We start from the raw sequence: 23,370 nt of genomic DNA on the forward strand, positions 1-23,370 counted from the left end.
TCCTCCTCTTCCATCAATCACTGCTTTTCAGTAGTCCAATTTTTTTTCCCTTCATAGATCACAGGGCAATCAATCACTAAGTTAAGGATAGGATTGCAATTTGAAGAGCAGCGATCACACAAATTTCAGGGGTGACCCAAAGGAACCTTAAGGACCACCGGATGATCTATATTTGGCGTTCAGCTAAGGACACAGTTTAAAATAAATGTAACTGTTTCAAATAGAATGAGCTGCCTTACACATCATGGTGGCTGGTAACACAAAAACTTTCATTTCAGGTCTACATCTTGACACAAACCAGCTGAAAGGCAGCCGTTGTTCAAAGACAACTTTATTGAATTCACTGTGCATTACAGCAAGAAGATAAATGCGGAAAATAGGCTTCTACAACAACTTGAATATGTTGAGTACATCCGATACGGTTACAATATATCACGACAGGTTATCGACATGCTACTGTGGCGGCAGAAGTCGAGTGAGATTTCTTCAGGAGAAGGCGGTGTTCCAATGGAGAAAGCAGTCCGGAATCTGAAGATCAGATCAGCTGGGATCGGTGGTATAGCTCCCTAGCGGAACTGAAGAGGGCTGATGCGAAGCCCGATTGCGTCTTTGCCAATTTCCGTGGCCTGAAAAACAGAACATTTCAAGCATCCAACCAACCGCTGCTATAAAACTGCCCTAAACCCACTGTTTCTTTTGAAATTCTTTCCAAACAAGCTCGTGATCTTACATCTTTGGAAAATGTGCATTTAATAGGATAACATAGGACTAGCCGAGACTTTCTGACATGCCCCTATTTATTGATACATCCATTCGAAAAATGATTGAATGTTGTTTCTGTATGTGGCAATAAAAAAAGAAAGAAATGCCGGGAAGCACAACCTGGGGCTTGTAAAACCTAAAATGAGTTCAAATGCAGCACCAACGGAAAGGAAAAACTTGCCCTTCCTTACCTGCGTGATTCGGCACACCTGGCCCTTGTACTCTGGGCAGTAGCAGGCTCCGGAGAGGGGGCACTTCTCCACAGCCTTGCCCCGGTACAGGGGGACGTAGGAGGCGGCGCAGATGTCGAAGGGGTTGTGGCTGTCGTAGTTCAGCTGGTGAGCGTCAGTCGGGCTCTTCTCGCAGGCGGCCAGGATCTTCCGGGTCTGGAAAAGGGACACATCCCCGCGCGTGACATCGCAGCAGAGCCTTGGTCACAGCTCGCGGAGCCCACCCGGGCCGAGATCCGGTTGTCTGTGCTACACAGCCATCGGTAATCTTATAACGCTCAGTTATATCTGCCAGGTTTAAGAGTTTAGCTCCAGCTGTGTGTGAGCCAGCTGGTCTAACAGAAGCATGATGGGCTGCGACTTTTCCGAAGGTCAGATACAGTGGCTCTAAAAAGTATTCAACCCCTTTGGCATGTTTGGGCATTTTATTTTCTTACATCATGGCATCAAAACGGATTTATTCAGGAATTCTTACCACTGATCAACACAAAATACTCTGTAATGTAAAAAAAACCCTCTAAAGCTTTTTAATAACAAATAATTACAATATGTGTTCAGCTCTTTTGCCAAGATACACCTAAATAAACCCTGGAGCAGTTAGTTGTCTTCGGAGGTCACTATTATTTGATTGTGGTGTACACTTTTTTGATTTGATTCCATGATGTAAGAAAATAAAATGTGATGCATGTCAAAGGGGGCGAATACATTTTATAGCCACCTTAAAATAAATGAGACCCTCATGGACCCAGCCCAGGCTGAGATCTGGTTATTACAGCCACACAGCTTCAGTAATCTATCCAGGTCAAACTGCGCAACGTTGAAGATGTCTGTGAACCGGATGTTGAAAATACGGGGCCGAACGTTCACGTGACCTTTCCGAGGGTCTGATCAAACGAGAATAAGACCCATGTCACCCCGTGGCCCCGTCCATTCAACAGCTGCTGCCTGCGGGTGCTAACCCAAGGCCCTCTGGAGACATGGAGGTATACCTGCTGTGCCACTTCCGGCTTGGGTCCCAGTTCCAGGAGCCTCCTGGCGAAGCCGGCGGCAGTTTTGAAGTTCTTGAGCTTGAAGAACAGGTTGACCGCCGTCCTCAGCACCAAGATCATGTGCACGGGCTGCAGGCTGCAGTGAGTGAAGTAGGCCGCCATCTGCGCGCGGGAAGAGGCAAAGGTCGGGGATTTTCAGCTTTTGAAAAACGTGTGAGGTTATTGTTGCCCCCCCCCCATCGTTGCTGCCCCACCTGATTTTTGAAATGCAGTTTCTCCAAAAAGTAAAAAGGGTAAGAGTCCAGCCCAGAGCTGTAGCGGCTCAGTGGGCCAGAGCTTCTGAAGAGTTAAGCAGACTAGAGAGCACAAACACCCTCCCCCCGAATGGGACACTGGTCCATCGCAGGGGTCACCCTCCTAGTACTGCCGGTTCCCAATTATACAGCTGGGTGGACTGGAGTCAGTTTTGAGTCCAGAGACATAACCCTTAGCCAGCTATGCTGCTCCCACATTTTTCCTGACACCTTTAAGAATGAAATGCTACGGAGTTCAATAGTATACACCCCGGTATCCAAACCTAATTCGTTCCTGAAAATCTGTTCGGAAAGGCGGGAGATCGTAAATCAAAAATAAAAATTCCATTATTTCTTCTGGGGAAAATGCCACCCCGTTCTGGACCGAAGACAAGTTCACTCAAAAACCACTCTAAACATATAGTACTATACAGACCATTATAGCAAGCTTAGTGAACAACACAGCTCTACTCAAATAAACTAACTATAGCTGTAAAATAATTAATAATATTGTAGCGCCTTCGCCTGGCGCTGTGGCCGAAGAGCGCCGGCTGGGGTACGCGGCGAGGGGCAGGACGGGAGTAGTAGTGGTCAGGGCGAGGACTAGGAAGGCCGCTGACCAGTGCGGCTGACCCACTGTGAAACGGGTGGACAGAGTGGTGAGATCGCCCGGATTTGTGTAAATAGTTCCCTGGTTTCGCACCCCTCTTATAGTTGTACCCAACTGCCACCCTATCCCTCTGTAACTATACCCGAATAGACCCCAGTATGTTGTGCTCTCTATTTTTCTGTCTCTCTCTCTTGCTCTCTCTTTTCTGCTGGATGCCCGTCCGAACAATAAAAGCGCCTTTTCTCTTTTTAACGAGAGTCTGAATTACTGTCAATCCTCGCCGAACCATTACAATATCGTTAACGTTACAATATCATATTTAAGCCCCATAATGAACAGCAACTACAAAACAAACACAAAAAACTATTTGAAAATGAGAGCACAAGCTCTGCTGTGATCGTAAACAAAGCACTTCTGCCTCACGGCGTCCTTAACCATAATGTCTAGCACCTGTGCAGAAACAAGCAGCTATTTGGCGGCTCTGAATTAAAAAATTTGCAGAAGGTTCTCGGCCAAAGTCGCTTTCGAACTTCAAAATTCACATTACCGAAATTTCGTTATGATATCGAATTACAAGGTACAAATTCTTCATGTTCAGATTATATACCGATCATTCTTATACCGGGGTATGAGTGCAGATTTCTTATTTGGAAAATCACTGGCAGAGAGCAGCTTGTCTGCGTAGCTTGGAAACGCAAGTATGGGAATATTGTGAATGTTGATGGGGTTAGAACACATACACAGCTTGATCTGGACTACTCGTACTCGATTGTCATGGTTGTGTGTGACACCTCTGAGAATTGTGTTGGGAAAACATTAGTCGTTAATGGTGTCCATGTAGTGTTATAAAAAAAGACTGAAGAGCATCTTTCATGCCAAGAAGAAGTCACGTTAACAGGCTATCTGGCAGGTAAAGACAACCAGAAAAGAACGCAAATGCAAAAAAGGGAAAGAATCTATTGAAATAGGAGACGGATGCAAGTTTGAGACACTCTTGCTCGTAGTCTCAGTCTCTCCTGGGCCCATTCCTCACCTCGCAGAGCCTCTTCTGTTGCTCCAGTGTCTCTTTGGGAAGCTTTTTCCTCTCGGCCTCCATGGACAGCCCGACGATGTACTCCCGGCAGATCGTGATCAGCTGCTGGGCCTGCACAAGAAACGGCTCGGTTAAAACTGCAGTCTGTCCGTGAGTGAAGCCAAGCCCGACAATCCAACAGCTCACCCCATCAAAACCGTTTACAACGTTCCTCCCCTAAAATGCGAGTGGGCAGCCCCCCCAGTTCTCTTCTGCTGAACCACCCTCGTTAACCTGATCTCTGGAACAAGCTGCCCAGCCATGCTTTCAAAGTCGATACCTTGGATTTCTTTCAAGACATGGCTGGGAGAGGTCCCCGGATGAATTAACCACTACCAAACAGGCTAGATGGGCCCCCCGTTCGAAACTTTTCTCTACTCCGAGTTTGCAAGAAGGTTGAAATTTGACGGCGAGATTATCGCACAGGTAAGAAAAATATTAAAAGTACAGCACGCCGATGCCCGGATCTCGTCTCTACAGTTCTCAATAGGATTGACTTGAAGTGTGGCGCCCCCTGGTGGTGAGACTTTAGGAAACGCCACTGTAGAAACGGCACAACAGAGAAAAACGCCTGACGAAGCAGAGGCTGATGTTTGGGGGGGGGGGGGGGAGGGCAAGGGGTGGCAACGGGAATGACTCTGCACAACTGACGCTAGCCCCCGGACGGCGGGCGCACCTCCGCGATCTCTTGCTTGTTGTCAACGACCAGCAGGGGCACGCTGAGCAGGATGGCGCGGAACTTCTCCACCGCCTCCTCGAACTTGCCGCCGGTGGTGAGCTGGTAACAGGTCTGGAGGCGCGAGATGAGGTCGGAGAGCCGCAGGCCGATGGCGGGGAGCGAAGCCTTGGGGGAGGTCTCCTTCCTACACAGAGATAAGAAGAATCGCAAACGCTTGACCAGTGCCGATGACCGAAGCCATTCTACCACCATGATGGCCGACCACAGGGGCTGCCAATCCTGACCCTCAGGGCCAACATACCTGCTGGTGTGTGCTCCGGCCGAGCTCTCAGTAACACAACTGAACCTCCAGCTGACTTCATAATAGGATAAGTTTAAACTGATTGACTGTTTTCAGCACTAAAACATACTAGCGTTTCGGAAGTAACAAAACTCCAAACTTTGGTGTAGTAATTAAGCTGAGACGGAATGAGAATCAGCAGGTGTTAGGACCCCCAGGACTGGGAACTCCCATCCTACCATGTGATCAGCTGGTAATAAACGCTGTTTCCGGACTGAACAAAGGCCCCAAGCAAATCATTTTCTTGTGGGGAAAACCTGTCCTACTGACACAGAGCCATCTTTTTTTTGCTCTTGGAATATTTCCAAACCACGCTCCCCATAAAGTTTTCACTCTGCATTAAACACCTTCAAGATGAAGCTTCAGATTACTGGCAAAGTACACCAATCACGCGATCGTTCCGTCAACGGTGACCGACAAAGACCCCCAGCTCGAGAACAGCCTCTGGAAGTCCCTGGGGCAGGGAAGAGGACTCACCAGTTGCGCTGGGGGTACCCATGCAGCGACGGCAGGCTGGGCAAGCCCTGGTAGCAGGTTCGCCCGCGGGCGTAGGTCTGCATGAAGAGCTGCTTGTAGCAGGAGAAATCCACCACGCCGACCTGGTCGTGGAGGAGCTGTGGGGGACAGAGTCAACCATCAGGAGCCAGAGATACATGATCAAGAGTGAAAGGGCCACGGTTGGGTTCCAGCAAGGGCTAGACCACTACAGTAACACCGCATGGCTTATCTGTACCACGGCGACATTTGGAATGCATCACCGAGATGTTTCAGAGTACAAATTCATGATTTCCAGGGCACAGGTTAACCACCTGAAGTGATGCTTGGTTGAGTTTCAGAAAAGAATTGGTAAAACCTAACATGGTATGTGAACTGTAATGCCTTGGCTGTAGTCTTCGACCTTATGGAGACAATTTCATCCTAGCGCCGAGTCAGACACCTCCTCAACGTGAGCTGCGACACTATTTTCATATTTCGACGTTAGAAAGAATCAGTGTTGATAAGTTCATTTCAAACCACCAGAAAAGTAAAATGTGCACAGTAACTCATAAAGCCTCCAATTCACACCACAAGATAAATGAAATTTCCAGGTATGCACAGAGATTCAGAACGAGGTAACAAAACGTCCAGTGAGGTGAAGCGGCTCTATTACATTGTAAACAAGCAGGTTTGTGAATGCATCTCTTTTAATCCAACAGAAATATTTCTCTTGACTTTGAGATATTTTTGCTGACAAGTATAACTTACTCGTTAAGTCTGCATACAGACCACATTGGAGCATTTCTGCGGTGAAATGTCTGCTGTACAACCTGTACTTATTCGCTCGTACATCGCATTACTTTAGTCATTATGGTGACTAGTGAGCAGGAAGGGCTGCTTTGCGTCACAACTCGTGGGAACTTGAATGCGAGTCTCCGACAACATGGGGACTTACAGTACTTTCACAAAGCTCACGATTTTGTGCTTCACTGAAAATTTGTACATTTTCTCTCTATCGTCAACGCATTTATTTTGTTACCGGGATTTAATAACCAGTATTAATTGGGATTTAATAACCGAGAAATTGGGACTGCAGTTCCCCTTTAAGGCAGGAACTGCTTCTGAAGGGCATCGACACTGCTCGTCTGGTCTTACCCTCATGGCTGTCTCGAAGGACCCTGCCAGGATGTGGTCGACAGGAAGTTGCGAGTTGTTGCACCACACCTGGGCGGGGCCGACGCCCTTGGTGGGCGGGACAAAGAAGCCATCCTCAACCCCGCCCCCTGAGCCAGCTGGGAGCTCCTATTGGACACAAAGAAAGACCCAGTGAAACACGTCGCCTTGCAAAGGAACCGCAACTGCGTTATTTTGTTATTTTGTTCTAGGATCGAAAATCTCTGATTTTCGATCCTAGCTGCTACCCTTCCCCTTCAATCTCACCAGCTCTGGGGGCAGCTCCAAGTCTTCCTCCACCTCCCAGCCTCCTCCTTCCTCTTTCCCAGCTCCTTCCTCCCCGAAACCCTCCTGGGTATCCAAGAAACCATCTGTCGGGAGAAGGAGTGCAAAAGGAGCGGGACAGCATGAGAACAAGGCATGAGGCATCTCCCCACGCAGGCAGGGCCAATAAAAATCTGACCGCGTCTTCGGCGGCCCCAAAATCAGCACGCCTGTGGCAAATCCAAATTTCCCCAAATGCATGCTGGCACATACACACAACAAATTTCCAAATGCCAGCACAGACTACATCCCCCAAGCATCGATGACACAGACGTAACTGGTGCATTCGCCCAGCCGCTACGACGGACTGTCAGGACCTCTACCCGTCTTTGCATGGGTTCACATTCACTGCACTGGGGTACAGGCAAAGACCCGTATGAATCGTTCTCCTCAGACTCGCACCCACAGCCAGCGACTGCAATCTTTTCGCCATTTAAGCCACATCCACAAAGGGGACAGCACGCAGGAAAACAGGCAGTCAGACTGGGGCCTTACATCACAAATATTCTTTATTTTGTGAAAGGTATTAGTGTAACTGCTGGAATATGTTAACTTAGCCTGGTCCAATTACCATACCCTTAACATACGTTAAAATAAGAGCTGATATACAAAAACAGCGGCTGCAGATAATTTTCTCCTGCAATAAGGTGTTAAGAAAAGAAGCAACTAACCATCCAAAGAACAGGATGAAACCCACCTAAAGTGTGACATCTCTGTCATGTGCCACGTGGGACTGTACTGTATAAAAGAGTAGGGAAACCCTAGCAGTCACTCTGTTTGTCGGGAACGGAGCTCAACACAGGCCGAAACCGCGCAGGCCTGTTTCTCCTGCGACTCCGCCGAAGGACTTGCCAGAACCCACACGTACCCTCGTCCAACTGCAGCTCCGCGTCCTCTCCCCAGCCTTCCCCGCCGGCCACGTCCATGTCCAGGTCGGCCGCCATCTGCCCCGCTTTGCCTGAGAGGAAGAACCAGAAGATGCGGTTCGTGCCTGGACAGACCCCATAGCCGCCGCTGGAGCCCCTTCAGGTGACTGAACTTGACTTTTGACTCTTGACTTTGTTTTCCCCATCTCCGAAGGCCTGGCCTCAGGAGTTGCTGAGGTCTTACCGCCGTGCCAGAGAGGGGACCCTATATCAGGAAGCTATGGGGAAACCTCTTTCTTTCCACTGCATAAAACTTACTTTATAAAATGATATGATTGCGCACGACAAGCCTACACCAGTTTTTGCCCCTCGACTTAAATTCAAAGGTCTTCAACAATTCACACCTTTTTAAAGCCTAAGGGAGGCAACGCAAATGAAACCCGTGCCACTGGACTCTCAGCAGCAGAGTGATAAGTAAGAGAAAAACACAGACTGATGATCCTCACAGCTTTACAGCTTTCAAGAGAGCCAAGAAAATTCAGCATTTACAATCGAAACGATCACAACTAAGAGTCCAGTCAGTAGTTTTAGGCCTGGTCGCAGTCCCCTGAAGACCTCCTACCCTTGGTGGCGATGGCTCCCTCGAAGAAGCCCTTGGTGACGGTCAGCAGGGGCCAGTTGGTGTCCAGGGGCATGATGGGAGGGGGCGGCTGCAGCAGTTTGGCATCAGGGTCAATCTCCGGAACCTGATTGGTTACAATGCACAAATACCGGTCACAATTCCACACAGTGCATTTCTTTCCTGTGCCCCTAAGGCCCTCAGTGTTGAGAACCCAGAAACACTACAAAGGCCACTCTGCATGATTTCCTGGCTTGGTTGTTTGCTCACACAACCTCATTCAAGTCTTTTCTTGGAGAATTTAGGAACACTGCCTGGGATAGTTAGTTTCAGACACACACAACCCTCCCAATCTCAGCCTCAAATGCATTATTTCTTGGTGTCTGCTTGGGTCTTCTGAGAAGATCACCAGTCGAGTTAGAAAGTGCTGTTCACTCAAAGGGAACTACAAACTTTCAACCTCAGACAGATTCCAGAGCACGGGAGGGCTACTCCAGCCCTTAGAGGCCAAAGTCCTGCAGGATTCACAGGTATTCTTCAATGAGCAACAGGTAAAGACCTCATTAAAAAGAAATAGACTCGTTCAAATAATTAGCTCAATTAAGTAATTCAATGGTGGAATGAAAACCTGTGGCCACTGGAGGACTGGAGTTATTGTTCTAAAGGAAAGATCTGCTTTGCCCAGTCTGTGGTCAGACCTGTGGTCAGCACCTTGACCAGGAGATGGTCAAAATGACCCAACTGGCCTCTCTCTTTGTCCAACTACAGGAGGGACTTACGGTCTCCTTCTCTGGGTCGAAGGTGGCCTTCAGAGCTTCTGCTTCTTCATCCAGGCCATGGGTGGCAGCAGTCAGGTAGGCCAGAGACTCTGGGAGGTGAACGAAGAAAAGAAAGAAAGTGAAGGACTGGACGAGAATGCATGGAGTCCAGCTCGAGTGACCACTGGCGCACCTAGCTGCAGGTGTGAGACCTGAGGACCCTGAAAAACAATACTCTTTTCTGTCAGGACAGCGCATGAAATGCGGAGTAGTACGGCCAATCGTATTCTTCTAAACATTCCCAAACGACAGTGTAAGATCCGACTGGTTGAAAAGCAGGAATGGATGCGTGTCTCCAACAGAAAACAAAACTGAATGGTGGTCATGGAAAAAAAACATCAATAAGCTCATTAACAATCAAAGGGCTTCATCAATATCTGTGGGTACTGATTAAGCACTTGATGGATAATTAAACACCCGTGTACAACATCTATCCCTGCGCAAAAACCACTTATTGAAAAAGGTTTGTTGGGTACTGGCTGTGGTCCACCAATGCCAAAATCGGACAACGTGAACAAGATAGGGCAAACCCAAGATGGGGTGCAGGTCGCTCACAGGACTCAATTTAGAGACTCCAATCAACGCAGCCAGCATGCATTTGGACCTGGGGTCCCCACCTCTGGTCCTGGAGAGACAACCTGACATGTTCTTCAAGGTCCGAGACTTACTCTGGCCGCAGTTCTTCAGGATGCGCACCCTCTCACTCACATCTCCCAGGTACAGGGCGCCCTGGTAGTGCCCGCTCATGTCCTTCCGGATCTCAGCTGGAAAACAGGGATCTCTGTGTCAGATGATTGAAAAAATTAAAAAAAAAATCAACGAAAGGAGTGCATTATGGGAAAACTGGGAAGACGAGGGGCAAAACTCCCGGCCGCTTTAGGGAACTCTCCGGCTAACCAGGGACAGAAACCTAAGTTATACACCATGTGATCTGCCTACCTAATACCTAATGTCGGCTTCCTGGCACGTCTTGAAACAATCAAAGCCACTTAGGCGAGACAGACTGGGGCTGTACTGGCAGCAAGCTATTTCTGGTGTCTATTGCTCTAGAGACGTGTGTAAATAAATTCTTCTATCTATACTGCAAAAAAAACATCGGTGATCGCAAAAGGAACAAAGGTTAATGAAATCCTAAAACCACGCCTCATGCAGTGCACTTCAAACGCCAATGGTGAACAAGTGCTGCTTCTGTTTTTGCTGCTAGCGTACTGGCGTGGCTGTACGGACGAGACAGCGTTTGTTCCTGTGGGATCTGCCTGATGGCCTGCAGGCGCTTGGAGAACAGCCCCAGGCAGAAACCGAAGCAGTATTTACTGCTTTCCGAGGCAGCCACGCAGCTCGAGAAAAAAAATGGTTGGGCATTTCGCAAAAGTGACCGACTTCAGCCTCCACCAACGTTTGTAACCGACACATGCTCAGGAACTGAACTTTAAGGACGATCACTTAAAGAGCTCCTGCAGGCTGCGTCACACAGGAACCCGCCAGAGCTTCTCACCGATCTTCATCATCTTGCGCAGCTTGTCAAGGTTGCCGGTGATGAGGTAGAGGAAGGTGAGCTTGTCGAAGTTCTTGGTGCGCTGGTAACACATCTCCACGATCTGGTGGTGGCCCTGCAGCAGGGCCACGGTGCCCAGCTTCTCCCAGCACGACTTGTCGTCCAGGGCCTTGGCCGCCTCCAGAGCCACCTGACGGCGGTGGGAGAGCAACAGAGTTTAGGAAACCCAATGCCACTGGGGTCATCATGACAATGGGCCAAAATACAGAGAAGCCATCCTGAACTGTCATTCCCACAATGCACTGTTTCTGACAAGGAGGCGTGCCCTCGTGAACCCACGTTCACGGGCAAGTAATCGGTATTTACTTTCCAGTCATTGACTTATTTCCAGATAACTCAGACAGATCATTTTACAGGTAAATGGACTCTTTTACATCTGTGAGGTAAAGACAGTGGTTATTACCTCCTAGGTTAAGAAGCTATAGAAGCAAAACTCTAGAATTAAAAATGAGAACCCACCACAGCACAGGGACAACGACAGATTAGGAAACTGATGCCACTGTAGCTATACTGTCAAGAATCCAGCAAATTCATCAGAACAGAAGCTGAAATGATGGTACGCAGATGACCGATAAGATTTTGCAGCGCTACTTTTAAAACATAAAAACCGTCATAGTAAGTTCATTGGTCTTTTATTTTTTGGGGGGGGGGGGAGGGGAACTCAATTTTAAAGAGTTGCATAGCTTTGTGGACATAAAAATGTAAAAAGTCCAAATGCTTCTTTTTGGTTTGTGTCCTCAGAAATGACGGGAGCTGGGACAGAAGCGGGAGTTCCACGTCCGTACCCGAGCGTCCGGGGGGCGGGATGGAGAAAGGCTCACCTCGATGTTGCCGCACTCCAACGCCAGGCTGAAGCGAGTCTTCTCGTCCTTGACGAAGTGCAGGGCCACCTCGGGGTACCCCTTCTTCTGCAGGTAGGCTATGATGGACTGGCCCACCAGCTTGGCGTTGCGCACCATGTGGAGAACCTTGGGAAACCAACACGACAGGCTTGGCTTACGCTTACGCGCCCCACCACAAGGGGGAGCTGTGCAAGCCGCCCAGGGAGTGTAGTGCCCTCAATGGGGGGTAAGAACTGAAAAGCTGAAGGGACAAAGATGCATCTGTCTACAAAAACAGGTGCACAGAAAGTGAGGAGGGTCTAAAATATGAGCTGATGGAGACCTACGTCATGTAACTCCCCTGTGGAAAAAAAAAAATTAAAAGCACCTGTTCAACTATTTCTAGGTGGATGCTGCACATTAGTGGTGGTGGAAGGGATCCCCATTACCTGTAAAGCGCTTTGAGTGGAGTGTCCAGAAAAGCGCTATATAAGTGTAAGCAATTATTATTATTTTTATTATTTCTGTCCACCACTGTGCTGTATTTGTCTTGGTCACACCACATAGCAGTGGGACCATTAATCAGCATGTTTCCTAAAAAAAACCCCACCGCTGCCACCACGAGGCGGGCTCACCTCCTCATACTTGCGGTTGACCAGGGCCAGCTTGAAGCGGTACTCCGTCGGGTCGATGGTCAGCACCCTGGGGCGACACTCGCGGTCCAGGCAGTAGACACTGTTGCCACGAACGCGTGTGACGTAGATGGGCAGGTCCAGAGTGCGGATTATGCCATGGTCTCTGGGGGGGGAAATCATCAGTGTCAATTAAAGTCAGCTACCTCCTCAAGGCATCGGTTTCTCAAACTAAACTACAGCTGCCAATACACTCTAATAATAAATAACCTGTCTCTGGTTTAAGATTTTGCACTATTTCTGCACAGTACGGTGTGAAGATGCATGTATCATACTTATGATGTACTAAACCCAAGGGTCCCCAAATTCCAGTTGTGGGGGTACAGATCCAGCACACTTTTCATTTACTCTTTTAACCTTTAGCTGATGAAGACCAGGAAAAGAAAGCAATCATCACACAGTATAACTTCCAGTATTAAAAAAAGAACCATTTCTGCTCACAGGAGGGGATTTTGAATAAATCTAATTTTAGACGGGCAGAGTTAAAGCATTATCCATTCTTTTTCTAATTCAATTCAACTTTTCTATTACAATTCAAATTGAGTGCAATGTTTTCTACTGGAAAGCAATTCTTCTGTGCGGTTTTTAGAAATGTTTATAGGCAGCTGTAACCTAAATAGCTCTCGCAAACAATATTATAGATTTATAAGCACATTTTTCCAAATGTTAAGCTGGAGGATAAGGATTTTTAATTCAATCCGGGAGACTAAGAAATAATATATCCCTAAAATTTAAGATGTAATCTCATTTTATTTTAGGCTCTCCAGAAGAATTCTTACTTTCTTGGAAACCTATAAAGCTTCCTATAAGAATCCTGAAGTATGTAACTGGAACAAAGCAGAGATAGGGCGCCAATAGGTAAAGATGCAAGGCAGACATCGAGGTCTGTAATGCGTCCAGCCTCCTCGCCTGCACTGCCGTAGGGCTGCTGTCCGGACGCGAGTACGCTTGTGCGCACACGCACGGGTGCGGCACTCCGTACGTGTGTCTGCGGACGGGCGGGGGTCTCACCCGGAGGTCAGGGCGTATTTGATGTGGTTGCTGGTGGTGTAGATGAAGACCCCGCTCTCGTCCCAGGCGCCACTCTTCACGCGGATGTTCTCGTGGATGTTGCACAGGGACTCCAGCTTCCTGTTGCAGATCATGATGGCTGAGCGGACGGGAGCATGGGAAAAAAAATTAGGCGAGAGCATGAATCCCCATAATGCACCCTTTCTGAGGGGGAGCTGGCACATATGAACGCATGTAATCGGCATCTGTTTGCACTCGTTTGCAGGTGAAACATCTCTCAACTTTAGATTTAGAAAATAAAGACCCTTCTTGACGCTACTGTTGAGATTTTAATTAAAGAATCTATAAAAGCAGAAAAGTAAATAAAAAAATGCATAAAAAGCTGATGCTCTAGAGTAACTCTAGAAATCGTGCGCTATTGTTTTGACGTTTCAACAAAAGGATTTTCCATTTCTGTACAGTCGTTCCAATTTTTGAATCTAATGTAACAGTAACCAGCATTAAGTGACACACACCCTCTTATTTTGACAGATTCCTGTCATTTCTCCACCCTTACAAAGAAACATTTTCCACCGAGTATCAAACAACCTCCATTTCGGCTCGCTCACAGAACCATGCAATCACCCCGCACCAAGTCGAGGCAAGGGACAGCGGAGCCAAGATGGCTGCCCGCGAAGAACGCAGTTTCCACACTCACTGTGCTTGGCCAGCAGCGCGACGTGGCTCATGTCGGTGGACCACACCACGTACTTGACCTTGGCGATCTTGACGGAGGCCAGCGCCCGCTTCTGCTGCACGTCGAAGAGGGTGATGGAGTCGGCGTCGCGCAGCAGCAGGTTGCCCGTGCCCGCGTAGAAGATCTCCTCGCAGTTGGGCACCTGCACCTTCTTGGCGATCTCGTTCTTCAGGTTCTTGATCAGCAGCTGAAACGAGGCATAGGGCCAACTTTTACACGGGCAGGGGGATCATTGATTACCAGTGGCTCTTGCTGGCCTAAGTGGAGGATGACGTGAAATGGGAAGGAAAACACACCGGAAATCACAGAAAATAAAATTCGGGAGGTTCAAGTGGTGTACCTTGGTTGCCAAGGACCAAGTGCACATAACACTCCAGCTGTTGAGCTTCCTTCGGGTGTCACCTAAAGAAGGCTCAACAGCCAAACCGTTTACCTCCCTACTTCTCACGGTGGAAATATATTCATGTTAGACAAAGCAATAAAGCTCAAAGTTAGCATTTCTCAATAAAGGGGTCTTACGAGTACAGTGTGCAGAGCCACAGTCTCAAACACTTCTATCACGTGTCACTTCCTTCATGACCAGCGCCGTCGAACCCGGAGCCGACGGGGACGTTCCACACTTACCGAATGCATGCGGTCCAGGACAGCGAAACGGTTACGGGCCACCCAAACTGCTGTAAGGCCCGACGAGCGCTTGCCCTCTGGAGCTGAAACGAGATCCGGAGACCGGAATGATTGAAGAAACGGCCCGTGTTTCGGCTCCCACGAGGGGGCAGCCTGCAGCAGCAGCTGACGGTGTACGAACGTGCGTTTCCGGTACGAGCCGTGCAGCTGAAACCCTGCTTCCACTTGCTAATGGGGAGGGCTCTCAGGCATTTAAAACTTCCCCTCTCGGTGAAGAACATCAATACGAGGGTCTCAAAGTGATTTCAGCAGAGAGACATCAGAAAGAGGACCCCAATACCTACCATCGGGATTCTGGGAGTCCGAGTCTCTGGGGATGGAGTAGAGATCATAGGTGCTGTTTTCCAGATTGGTGGCCCTCTGTACACAAAGGAATAATACAGAAATTACAAAAAAAAAATAGCAAAAGCAATGAACAGAAAACATCCTGTGCTACATTATACAGCGGTCATTAAACACTCGACAGAATTTCAATTTCATCGTTGCTGCTGAAATAACAAATCGGAAGGAATGTGGTACTTGAGATCCTGCATCTCTACAAAGGGGCTCACCGTGCAGAGAAGGACAGCGTTTTCAGCTGGGTTGTAAGACATGCTGAAGACTGGAAACTTGGAACCACTGAAAGAAAGAAACTCGATTACTACTGGAAAAACTTAACTGGAAAACCGGAGAGACACGGTCAAGAGGCACAACAAAACTGCTGGCACTAAGATGGGTGCTAGGGACGCAGTCGTGTCGTCGGTCGAGTCGTCTGCCTCGGGCTTGATGATTTCACCGATCAGCCACACACTAAGATGGAGGCCTAGCGACCAAGCACCATAGCAACCAAGCTCCCACGCGGCTCTGTCAGCCAATCCGCCGGCGCAACAGAGGGAACCCCCCCCCCGGTCGGCTGCCCCGTCCCCGCGCCCCGCGCGGCTGTGCGGCGACGCACCTGCGCAGCTGCATGACGGCGGTGTCCTTGCTGCTGTTGAAGTCCAGCTGCCGCAGGAAGCGGTCCTTCACGTAGTACAGCATGTTCCCGTACACCGCGTAGGCCGGCCTCTCCCGCTCCAGCTTGAACACCAGCATCCCGCTGTCGTGGCCTACGGACAGGAGAGAGAGAGACGCGACGCCGGTCAATTCCAGGTCACCACCACGGAGCACAGACACTCAGAATAATCCCACCTGGCAGCCCGAGCTCGTTAGCGCCACTCAGACTTGCCAAGGAGACAAAAACGGTTCCCTTTCCAGTCCAGACAGAGACGTGCAAAAAAGATCAGATCACTTTATTGGCCATATATGGTTTCTAGCATTAGGAATTTGTCTTTTCACATACCCCAGCTTGCTCTCCATGAGACACACAGACAGGGGGAGAGAAGCTTGGGGTCAGAGCGCAGGGTCAGCCACAGTCTATCCCAGCAAGCAACAGGCGCAAAGCAGGGTACACCCTGGACAGGACGCCGGACACATACACTCACACCAGGGCCAATTTTCCCAGAATCTAATTAACCTACCAGTATGTTTTTGGACTGTGGAAGGAAACCCATTGTGAAGGAGGGAGAATATATAAACTCACAGAAAGTACCCCAGGTCTGGAACTGAACCCACTGTTTAACGTGCCGCCCCCACGGGGACACGTAATATTTACAATTGAATTATACGGTTAGAAATGCCAATACCCATGTGAGCTCAACAGATGTCCACTCCAAGAACAGGGCGGGCAGTGAACGGGAACAGCGTGCACTGTCAAGGGCAAAGGGGGCGCTCTCACCTGCGGCAAAGAGGTTGAGGTTGGGGTGAGCCCCCAGAACCCAGAAGCGGTCGTGGTCCCGGCGGAAGGTCTGCACCCCGGTCCTCTTGGACATGTCCCACACGCGGATGCTCTTGTCCTCGGAGTTGGAGAGGATGAGCTCCTGCCGGGGGTGGAAGACGGCGCAGGAGACGTTGTTGTAGTGCCCGCGGCACGTGTCCAGCTCCCAGGCCTTGGACTCTGCGGCGGCCGGGAGAGAAGAATGGTTACAGATGGGATGCGACCCATCACAGCCCGCCTGCTAGTCAGCAGCTAACCGATCCCAGGATGCCACTCATCCGGCCGCTCCCTGGAAGAAACCAGGCCCTGTATGTAGAGAAATGCCTCCTGTCCCGACTGGAGGACCACAATCAGCAGTTTCGTGAAGAAAGCCAGGGGAATCGGCTGCAAGAACATGGCTGGGCAGCTTGTTCCACACTCCCACCACCCTTTGTGTAAAGACAAGCTGTGTTCCGCATTCTCAGTTTTAAATGCTCTTTAATAGTTTCCTCCTCTTCTATTCTGAAGATGTCTGCTGGGTTGACTTTATCAGTACCTTTGGGGATTCTGAATACTCGTATCCCCTTGGAGGCCTAGGATGTATCTGGTTACACATTTCTGAACTGATCCCAGACCGGTAACATCTTTGCTATAATCCAATACAGCACATTCTAAATGAGGCCTTGCTATAGATTTCTACACGACGTGTTAATGACACGCCGCACACGGAGCTTTTGACCAGATGACAATTCTACCTTTCCCCACACCCTCGGCTGAAACGCGTGGCTATAGAGGCTGCCCAGCCCGCTCACCGTTCATCCTCCAGATCTTCACCTGACGATCGTCTGCACCCGACACGATCAGGGGCATTGTGGGGTGGAAAGCGGCCCAGTTGACCCCGCGGTCGTGGCCCTAGACGCACGGAGGGTAAAGGTCAGAGGGCATAACCGTCCATCTCCCCGTGGAACAAGGAGAAGGAGGGACAAAGCTGCAGCATTATTTATGCTGTATTTCTAAAGACGTGGAAACAACCCTAGCTTACCTCCAGCACGTGTTTGACAACAGCATCGGACGCTCCAAAGAGGTCGACCCCGGAAATCCCGCGGACTTCCGTCTCCACGGCGCCGGGGGACAGATTCTTCTTACGGAGGCCTGGAACCAAGATCCACGGCAGGCGGGAAGGGTACCAAAATACACGTTACACACGCAGGCAACCGCACGTGGAGAAGGGGACCGAAGACAAACCGGGACACGGAGCCAAGCGCAAGGCGAGCGAGGACGCACACGGATCTCCCCCCCCCGGCTTTCGAGACGGCTGGTGCATGCAAATCGCCGAATCGGGTAAAAGACACTTCGGAATGCGCCAAGCATGTGCGAAGAAAATCGAGTGAGCTTTGATGAGAATCTCTGGAACGAGCCCACCATACCTTCTGCACATGCAGAGCTTTAAAAAAAAAAACTCTGGATGATGGGGGAAAAAAAAAACACATTCCAAATGCATATAACAAAAAAAATTCAGGACATCAAGTGCTCAGCTTTACTCCTGTTGGAAACCTGTTTATACAGATAAGCTGTAGGAACCTTGATATTCTTCCTTTTACAAAACAAAAAACTGTACTGGGGAAAGTTAATCCTGAACATCTATGTACTACACTTACTACACTTACAGGGTCCTTATGTAAGGGATTGATATTTAAATGAATACAAAGCTGGGAAACACTGCTTTAAGGATGTATTACTTACCACTAACTGTACACAATAGATTACTGCACCTGACTCCTTTTAACGCAAGTACCTTCTAGCCCAAAAAGGAAAGGAAGAGCACCAGGCCTATAGTTCATCCAACGTGATTTATAAACAGAATTCCAACAGGAGCAAAAAAAAAAAAAAGGACGAACGGGAACCAAAAGCGCAACTGTAGATGTTTCCGGTGGGGTGTGGGTGTAAAAGGAAGGAAGAAGGGCAAGGGGGAAGAGTTTCAATGCCGGACCGTCGGCTGGTGGGGATGTGGATAGTGGTGGGGGGGGGAGGGAGTAGGGCTAAGATCAGGACAGACTTCGGTTTGTGTGACGGCCTTGTCAGTACAGGAGTTATAGGTTTTGGATTTCATGCAGTTAGCGATCAGGCACAGGCTGAAACTGTTTAACTCTCGCAAAAACAAAACAAGAAAGAACGAGGTCAGCCTTCAGAGCACTTGTGGGGTACCTGCAATGTTCACATATTGCTATCGAGACTTTCTGCTGGTTAAGACAAATCCAAACTCAAGACACTGTATTAGACACACAGCAACTAAAACTGGGGGGAAGAATTCCCCCTTTTTCTGCATGCCAACTAATTTACATCACTGGGGGAAATGTTAGAAGAGAAAAGGTCATGTGATCAGTCATGCCTCCAATCACAAAGTTTCTAAAGCACAGGTCATGCGTTAGGATTCTGGTTAAAGGAACATTTTAACTTTGGTTATTCGCCCTGCTGAAACGCATTAGATAGCACTCTCCGAAATAATCCTTTTTCTCCAGAGCAAATCCGGCTCACTGAAGCATATTTTCTTACTGGTCATTCCTTTGAAGGAAAATTTGAGAAACCAGTTTTGTCAGTAAGACAACCGGAGGGGAAGAATCTCATGACCGCAAGGATGGCAGTAACAGGGAACAGTATTTAGGGATCCAGACGTGTTCCCAGAGGGTCAGTTTGGATCCTGCAGGTTCCTTGATTAACCCTGATCGCCATTGCTACTGTATGAATAAGTATCAGAATTTTGTTGGGGGAAGGAGACGACCTGCAAAGTACTGCAGTGTCCCAACCAAGGGGTGCAAATTTACTGGTAGTGTGCATAGCAAACCAGGATAAGCCTTCTCCTGTAGTCACTAGGGCTCCTGAAGAGGCTGTGGTAGCCCTTGCTGGTCATTTCCGGGAAAACTGGTACAAAGCATTGCTCTGTGTGAAGGCAGCAGAATGCCATTTCCACTGGCTGTTAAGAGCAGTTAAGCAGGCAGGCAAATAAAGAAGGCGCGAGCTACGATGACATCACACAGTCGTTTCCCAGCATCCTCCACACAGCAAGCAGGGGAGAAGGTTACATCACAACGCATGCAGCGACACAAAACCTCACCCCCCGACTCCGCCCCCCTTCCCGCGGGACTGTGAGAGTGGACCCTTTGCCCCAGTCTTCTGGAAGACTGGGGTTCGGGGTGCCCATCACCTCACCCGCGGAGGAGGCGTTACGGGGGATGTCCGTACCTTCTTGTCCGTACCCTAATACCCCCCCCCCAAGCCCCAACTTATCCCAAACCCAGCCCGGTCTCCCCTTTACCTCCCCCTCGGCCTTCTGCCCTCTCTGCCCCACCCACACGCTCACCCGAAATATCCCACACTCGCACGGTCTGGTCCAGACTGGCCGACACCACCAGGTCTTCGGAAGGGTGGAACTGGGCGCACATCACGTAGTGGTTGTGCCCAGTCAGAACGCTGGAGGGAGAGAGAGAGTTGCGGGTTAGGAAAGGGCACACTCTGACCGCCGCCCCCTGTCTGTATCAAAGGAAATGTCATCAGGAAGCAGAGCGAGGCAAAACCACTCACCCTCACACATAAAAATCACATTACACACTAAAACACCTTCTCAGCTGTGCACAGAGTACTATATAACGCACACATGAAATAGAACAATGACTGTAGCATATAAGGACACAGATGACCAAGCTCTGTAGTGCCCTCTGCTCTTTACAATCTCTGATTTACAGCCCACTTCAATGGCCAAAACCTGTGGACGGATAAAAGAGCTATATAGACTCCTGGTCTGTACTGACATAGAGCTTGGATTCTTTTAGAAAGCTGTACAGGCCACAGATGTGCCTGAACATGATGCTTATATTCTTTATGAGCTGTACAGAGCACAGATCGCCACCAACATGATGCTTATATTCTTTAAGAGAGCTGTACAGACCACTGATCCACATCAACATGCTGCTGATATTCTTTTAAGAGCACAGGCCACTGATCTCATGGTCTTGCACTTACCAAACACAGGTCCTGGACTGCCAGTTCCAAATGCGAATGGTCTGGTCATCAGAGGCACTCAGAATCCAGGGGTATTCCTGCAAGGCAAAGAGGCATCCGTCAGAGAAACTCTCACCCTGCGCGCAGCCCGTTCAAAACTCAAGCAAACCCCTCTTTCAGAAAAAGGGCTGGTCAGCTCCAGTTAGATATACATTACAGATCGGGTGCAGATGATTAAGGCTTTTCTAAAACAGAGGAATGAGACAACCGAACAGAGGTTCGCCCGTTGGTAGTTAGCAGTTTATCGATCTGAGGATCTCATCCAGATGTTCCTTGAGAGAAGACAGGGTATTGGCTTCGACAGCGTGGCTGGACAGCCTGTTCCACACTCCCACCACCCTTTGCGTACATACATGCCTCCGGTTCTCAGTTTCTCAGAGACACTCACATGGTGGAAGAAAGTAGTCCGGATGTAATCCAAATGGCCCAACAGAGTGAAGAGGCAGCGTCGCAGTTTGTAATTCCAAACCTACGGACAGGGAAGAGAAATTGGAAACGGAACGACATTGGAGTGCGCAATGAGCAGTCACACCGTTCAGACAGAGACATCGGTTTGGGGCAGCGTTTTTCCAACCTTTGAGAACTTTATAGTTTAAATATTCCAACAACTCCATTTCGTTTATTGCCACACAATTATGCCTATGCCAGTACATTAACAGTATGTGGACTTGGTCTACAGAGTGCGTCTACACTGTGGGGAGGTGGTGTGACTGTGGATAAAGGTTTGCGACAGGGCGTGTCTGCAGGTGCACCGCGCATGGTGCATATATGGACAGGACAGTGTGGCAGCAACACAATTACCTTGATCTTGTAGTCATCGCCGCCAGACACGAAGAGAGGCTGCTGCTTGTGGAAATCAATCCCTCGGACCGGGCCTGCACAAAGACAGAAGCTGACACCTGAAGAAGGCTCCACAGCCAAAACATTGTGTTTTCTTTCTTCTCTTTTCAGCAGGGAATAAACCCGTTACTTGTTCATGTGAAATAACTCTCCTGCCCCCTGAAACACAGCTCAACTGTATTCTTTGTATTGTAGTGTAGGACTCTGCATTAAAAGAAATATCCCCCAGGGGATAATAATGATAAATAAACCCTTTATTGCACCGTTTTTTTTTGTTTCTTTGACCTCCCAGGGGATCAAAACACTGTACATTGTGCAACAGAGACTTATCATGAGTGTGAAATATTTTCTTAGAGTGACGGTTGTAAAGGTTCCTCATCTGTTTCATGCACTTGCTTCTTCTTTACTGCAGTATTGCTGAGGAATTATTCAAAGATGGGGCTGCTCCTTTATGAGGGAGCGCCTTCCTCACCGTCGTGCTCGTCGAACTTGTCGATGAGGGTGCACATGCGATAGTCCCACAGCTGGATCACGCCGTTGTGGAGGCTGGCCAGGATCCACGGGCGCTTCGGATGGAAACTCAGCCCTGTGGGGAAGAGGAGCGGACAGAGCACACACTGGCTCAGTCAACAGGAAAACGAGATCCAGAACATGACGTCTCCGACCGGCTTTGCCTTTTTTTTTTATTAATCGGGAATGTTTCATCTTCTGACGCTACAACTAACCCCGAATGAAGAAAAAAAAAACGAGTTCGTTTTTATTTAAAGAAATACATGTGGGATGCGGGGAAAAAAAGAAGTCCGCCGAAAACTACCTGTTGCGTTCTAGGAAAGATTGCAGAAGGATCGGTAACTAAAAACACCAACATCAAATCGGGTCAATCAAAAACATGATAAATGATTTTTTTTCTGTAAACGGGATGGCTATGTGGGTTTTCTGTGGTTTTCACTCGACTGATCTGCGTAAAAGCATTAGCAACTGAAAGATTACATTATAAATGCTGAATCTTCTACACTGCGGTCAAGCTGTACAGCTGAATCAGTCGTCACACACCCAGTCCGGCCGCTGGATTGCAGACAACAGCAGCAGCAGCAGCACGTCATCACGCCACGGAAAACACTGCTCTTTTGGTGTTTTTCTTTTATTAATATTATTTTATGAGGTCTGAGGTTTATGTGCGCGGACAAGAAAGACAAACGCAACGTCGCAAAAATAAAAAAAAATAATCGCCGCCGTACCTTTGACTCGGGCCGATTTCGTTTCAAATTTGGTCAGCATCTTCGCACCTGCCGCGGATCTCTCGTCTTCAAGCCCAACAAAGGTCTATCCTATTGCAAAAAAAGAAGACTAGAACACTACTAATATTCTGTTATATATATATTTTTTTACTTCAATCTCCTCTCCTGTTCCTCTGACACCCACCTAGGACCGCATCAGTGGATTCGGACTCCTTGACACGTCACCTCGCCACACACTTCCTCTTTCCTGTGAACAATAAAGCTGATTCAAACAACACGGAAAACGCTCCACGTTGGCGCTCGGCGTTCAACGACCTCCGCTGTCGGCCATCTTGAGAAGGTCGATGTTATCACACAAAGAATAACTGTTTTGCTTTTTTTTAACCTATTGGATGTGGTGATAGTTGTTGTGGGTATTATTTAGCTACGTTAACACATAGTTAAGCGGTTATATAGTTAATATAGTAACATTTATGACCAGCAGCTAAATCCTCCTGCATTGCACAACTGGCAACCCACTAAAGCTCAGCAGGTGTGAGTCTGGCCAGTACCCTGATGGGAGACTCCTGGGAAAGCTAAGGTTGCTGCTGGAAGAAGTGTTAGTGGGGCCAGCAGGGGGCGCTCACCCTGTGGTCTGTGTGGTTCCTAATGCCCCAGTATAGTGTCAGGGACGCTATGCTGTATAAAGGTGCTGTCCTTCATATGAGATATAAA

At 48.7% G+C, this 23,370-nt stretch overlaps 1 protein-coding gene across 1 annotated transcript; it reads right to left on the bottom strand.

Moving 5' to 3' along the window:
* Nucleotides 1-315: 315 nt before the first annotated feature.
* On the bottom strand, nucleotides 316-22,921 carry copa (coat protein complex I subunit alpha). The gene is made up of 31 exons (XM_088917563.1): nucleotides 22,841-22,921; nucleotides 22,657-22,746; nucleotides 21,891-22,004; nucleotides 21,380-21,453; nucleotides 20,967-21,047; nucleotides 20,540-20,616; nucleotides 19,881-19,990; nucleotides 17,565-17,674; nucleotides 17,335-17,434; nucleotides 16,505-16,723; nucleotides 15,686-15,836; nucleotides 15,303-15,369; nucleotides 15,036-15,111; nucleotides 14,692-14,774; nucleotides 14,029-14,254; nucleotides 13,332-13,470; nucleotides 12,264-12,426; nucleotides 11,629-11,775; nucleotides 10,748-10,937; nucleotides 9,921-10,016; nucleotides 9,214-9,302; nucleotides 8,438-8,561; nucleotides 7,818-7,907; nucleotides 6,893-6,996; nucleotides 6,608-6,754; nucleotides 5,453-5,589; nucleotides 4,633-4,819; nucleotides 3,918-4,028; nucleotides 1,982-2,143; nucleotides 954-1,148; nucleotides 316-626 (listed from the first exon to the last, which is right to left on the bottom strand). Exons 2-31 carry the CDS (start codon nucleotides 22,694-22,696, stop codon nucleotides 567-569), a joined length of 3,669 nt encoding a protein of 1,222 aa, XP_088773689.1. The 5' UTR covers nucleotides 22,697-22,746; nucleotides 22,841-22,921; the 3' UTR covers nucleotides 316-566.
* Between the last annotated feature and the right edge of the window lie 449 nt (nucleotides 22,922-23,370).

The sequence above is a fragment of the Atractosteus spatula genome, chromosome 5 (genome assembly GCF_055471065.1).
Source record: "Atractosteus spatula isolate fAtrSpa1 chromosome 5, fAtrSpa1.hap1, whole genome shotgun sequence".
NCBI classification, from domain to species: domain Eukaryota; kingdom Metazoa; phylum Chordata; class Actinopteri; order Semionotiformes; family Lepisosteidae; genus Atractosteus; species Atractosteus spatula.

What these genes read in the sequence shown, in the direction of transcription:
- copa (XM_088917563.1), bottom strand. Translation starts at nt 22,696, where the DNA reads ATGCTGACCAAATTTGAAACGAAATCGGCCCGAGTCAAAG. An exon ending in TTGTCAAACACGTGCTGGAG is followed by an intron (nt 17,435 to 17,564) that starts GTAAGCTAGGGT and finishes CCGTGCGTCTAG; the next exon opens with GGCCACGACCGCGGGGTCAA. An exon ending in GAAGATCTGGAGGATGAACG is followed by an intron (nt 16,724 to 17,334) that starts GTGAGCGGGCTG and finishes CGGCCGCCGCAG; the next exon opens with AGTCCAAGGCCTGGGAGCTG.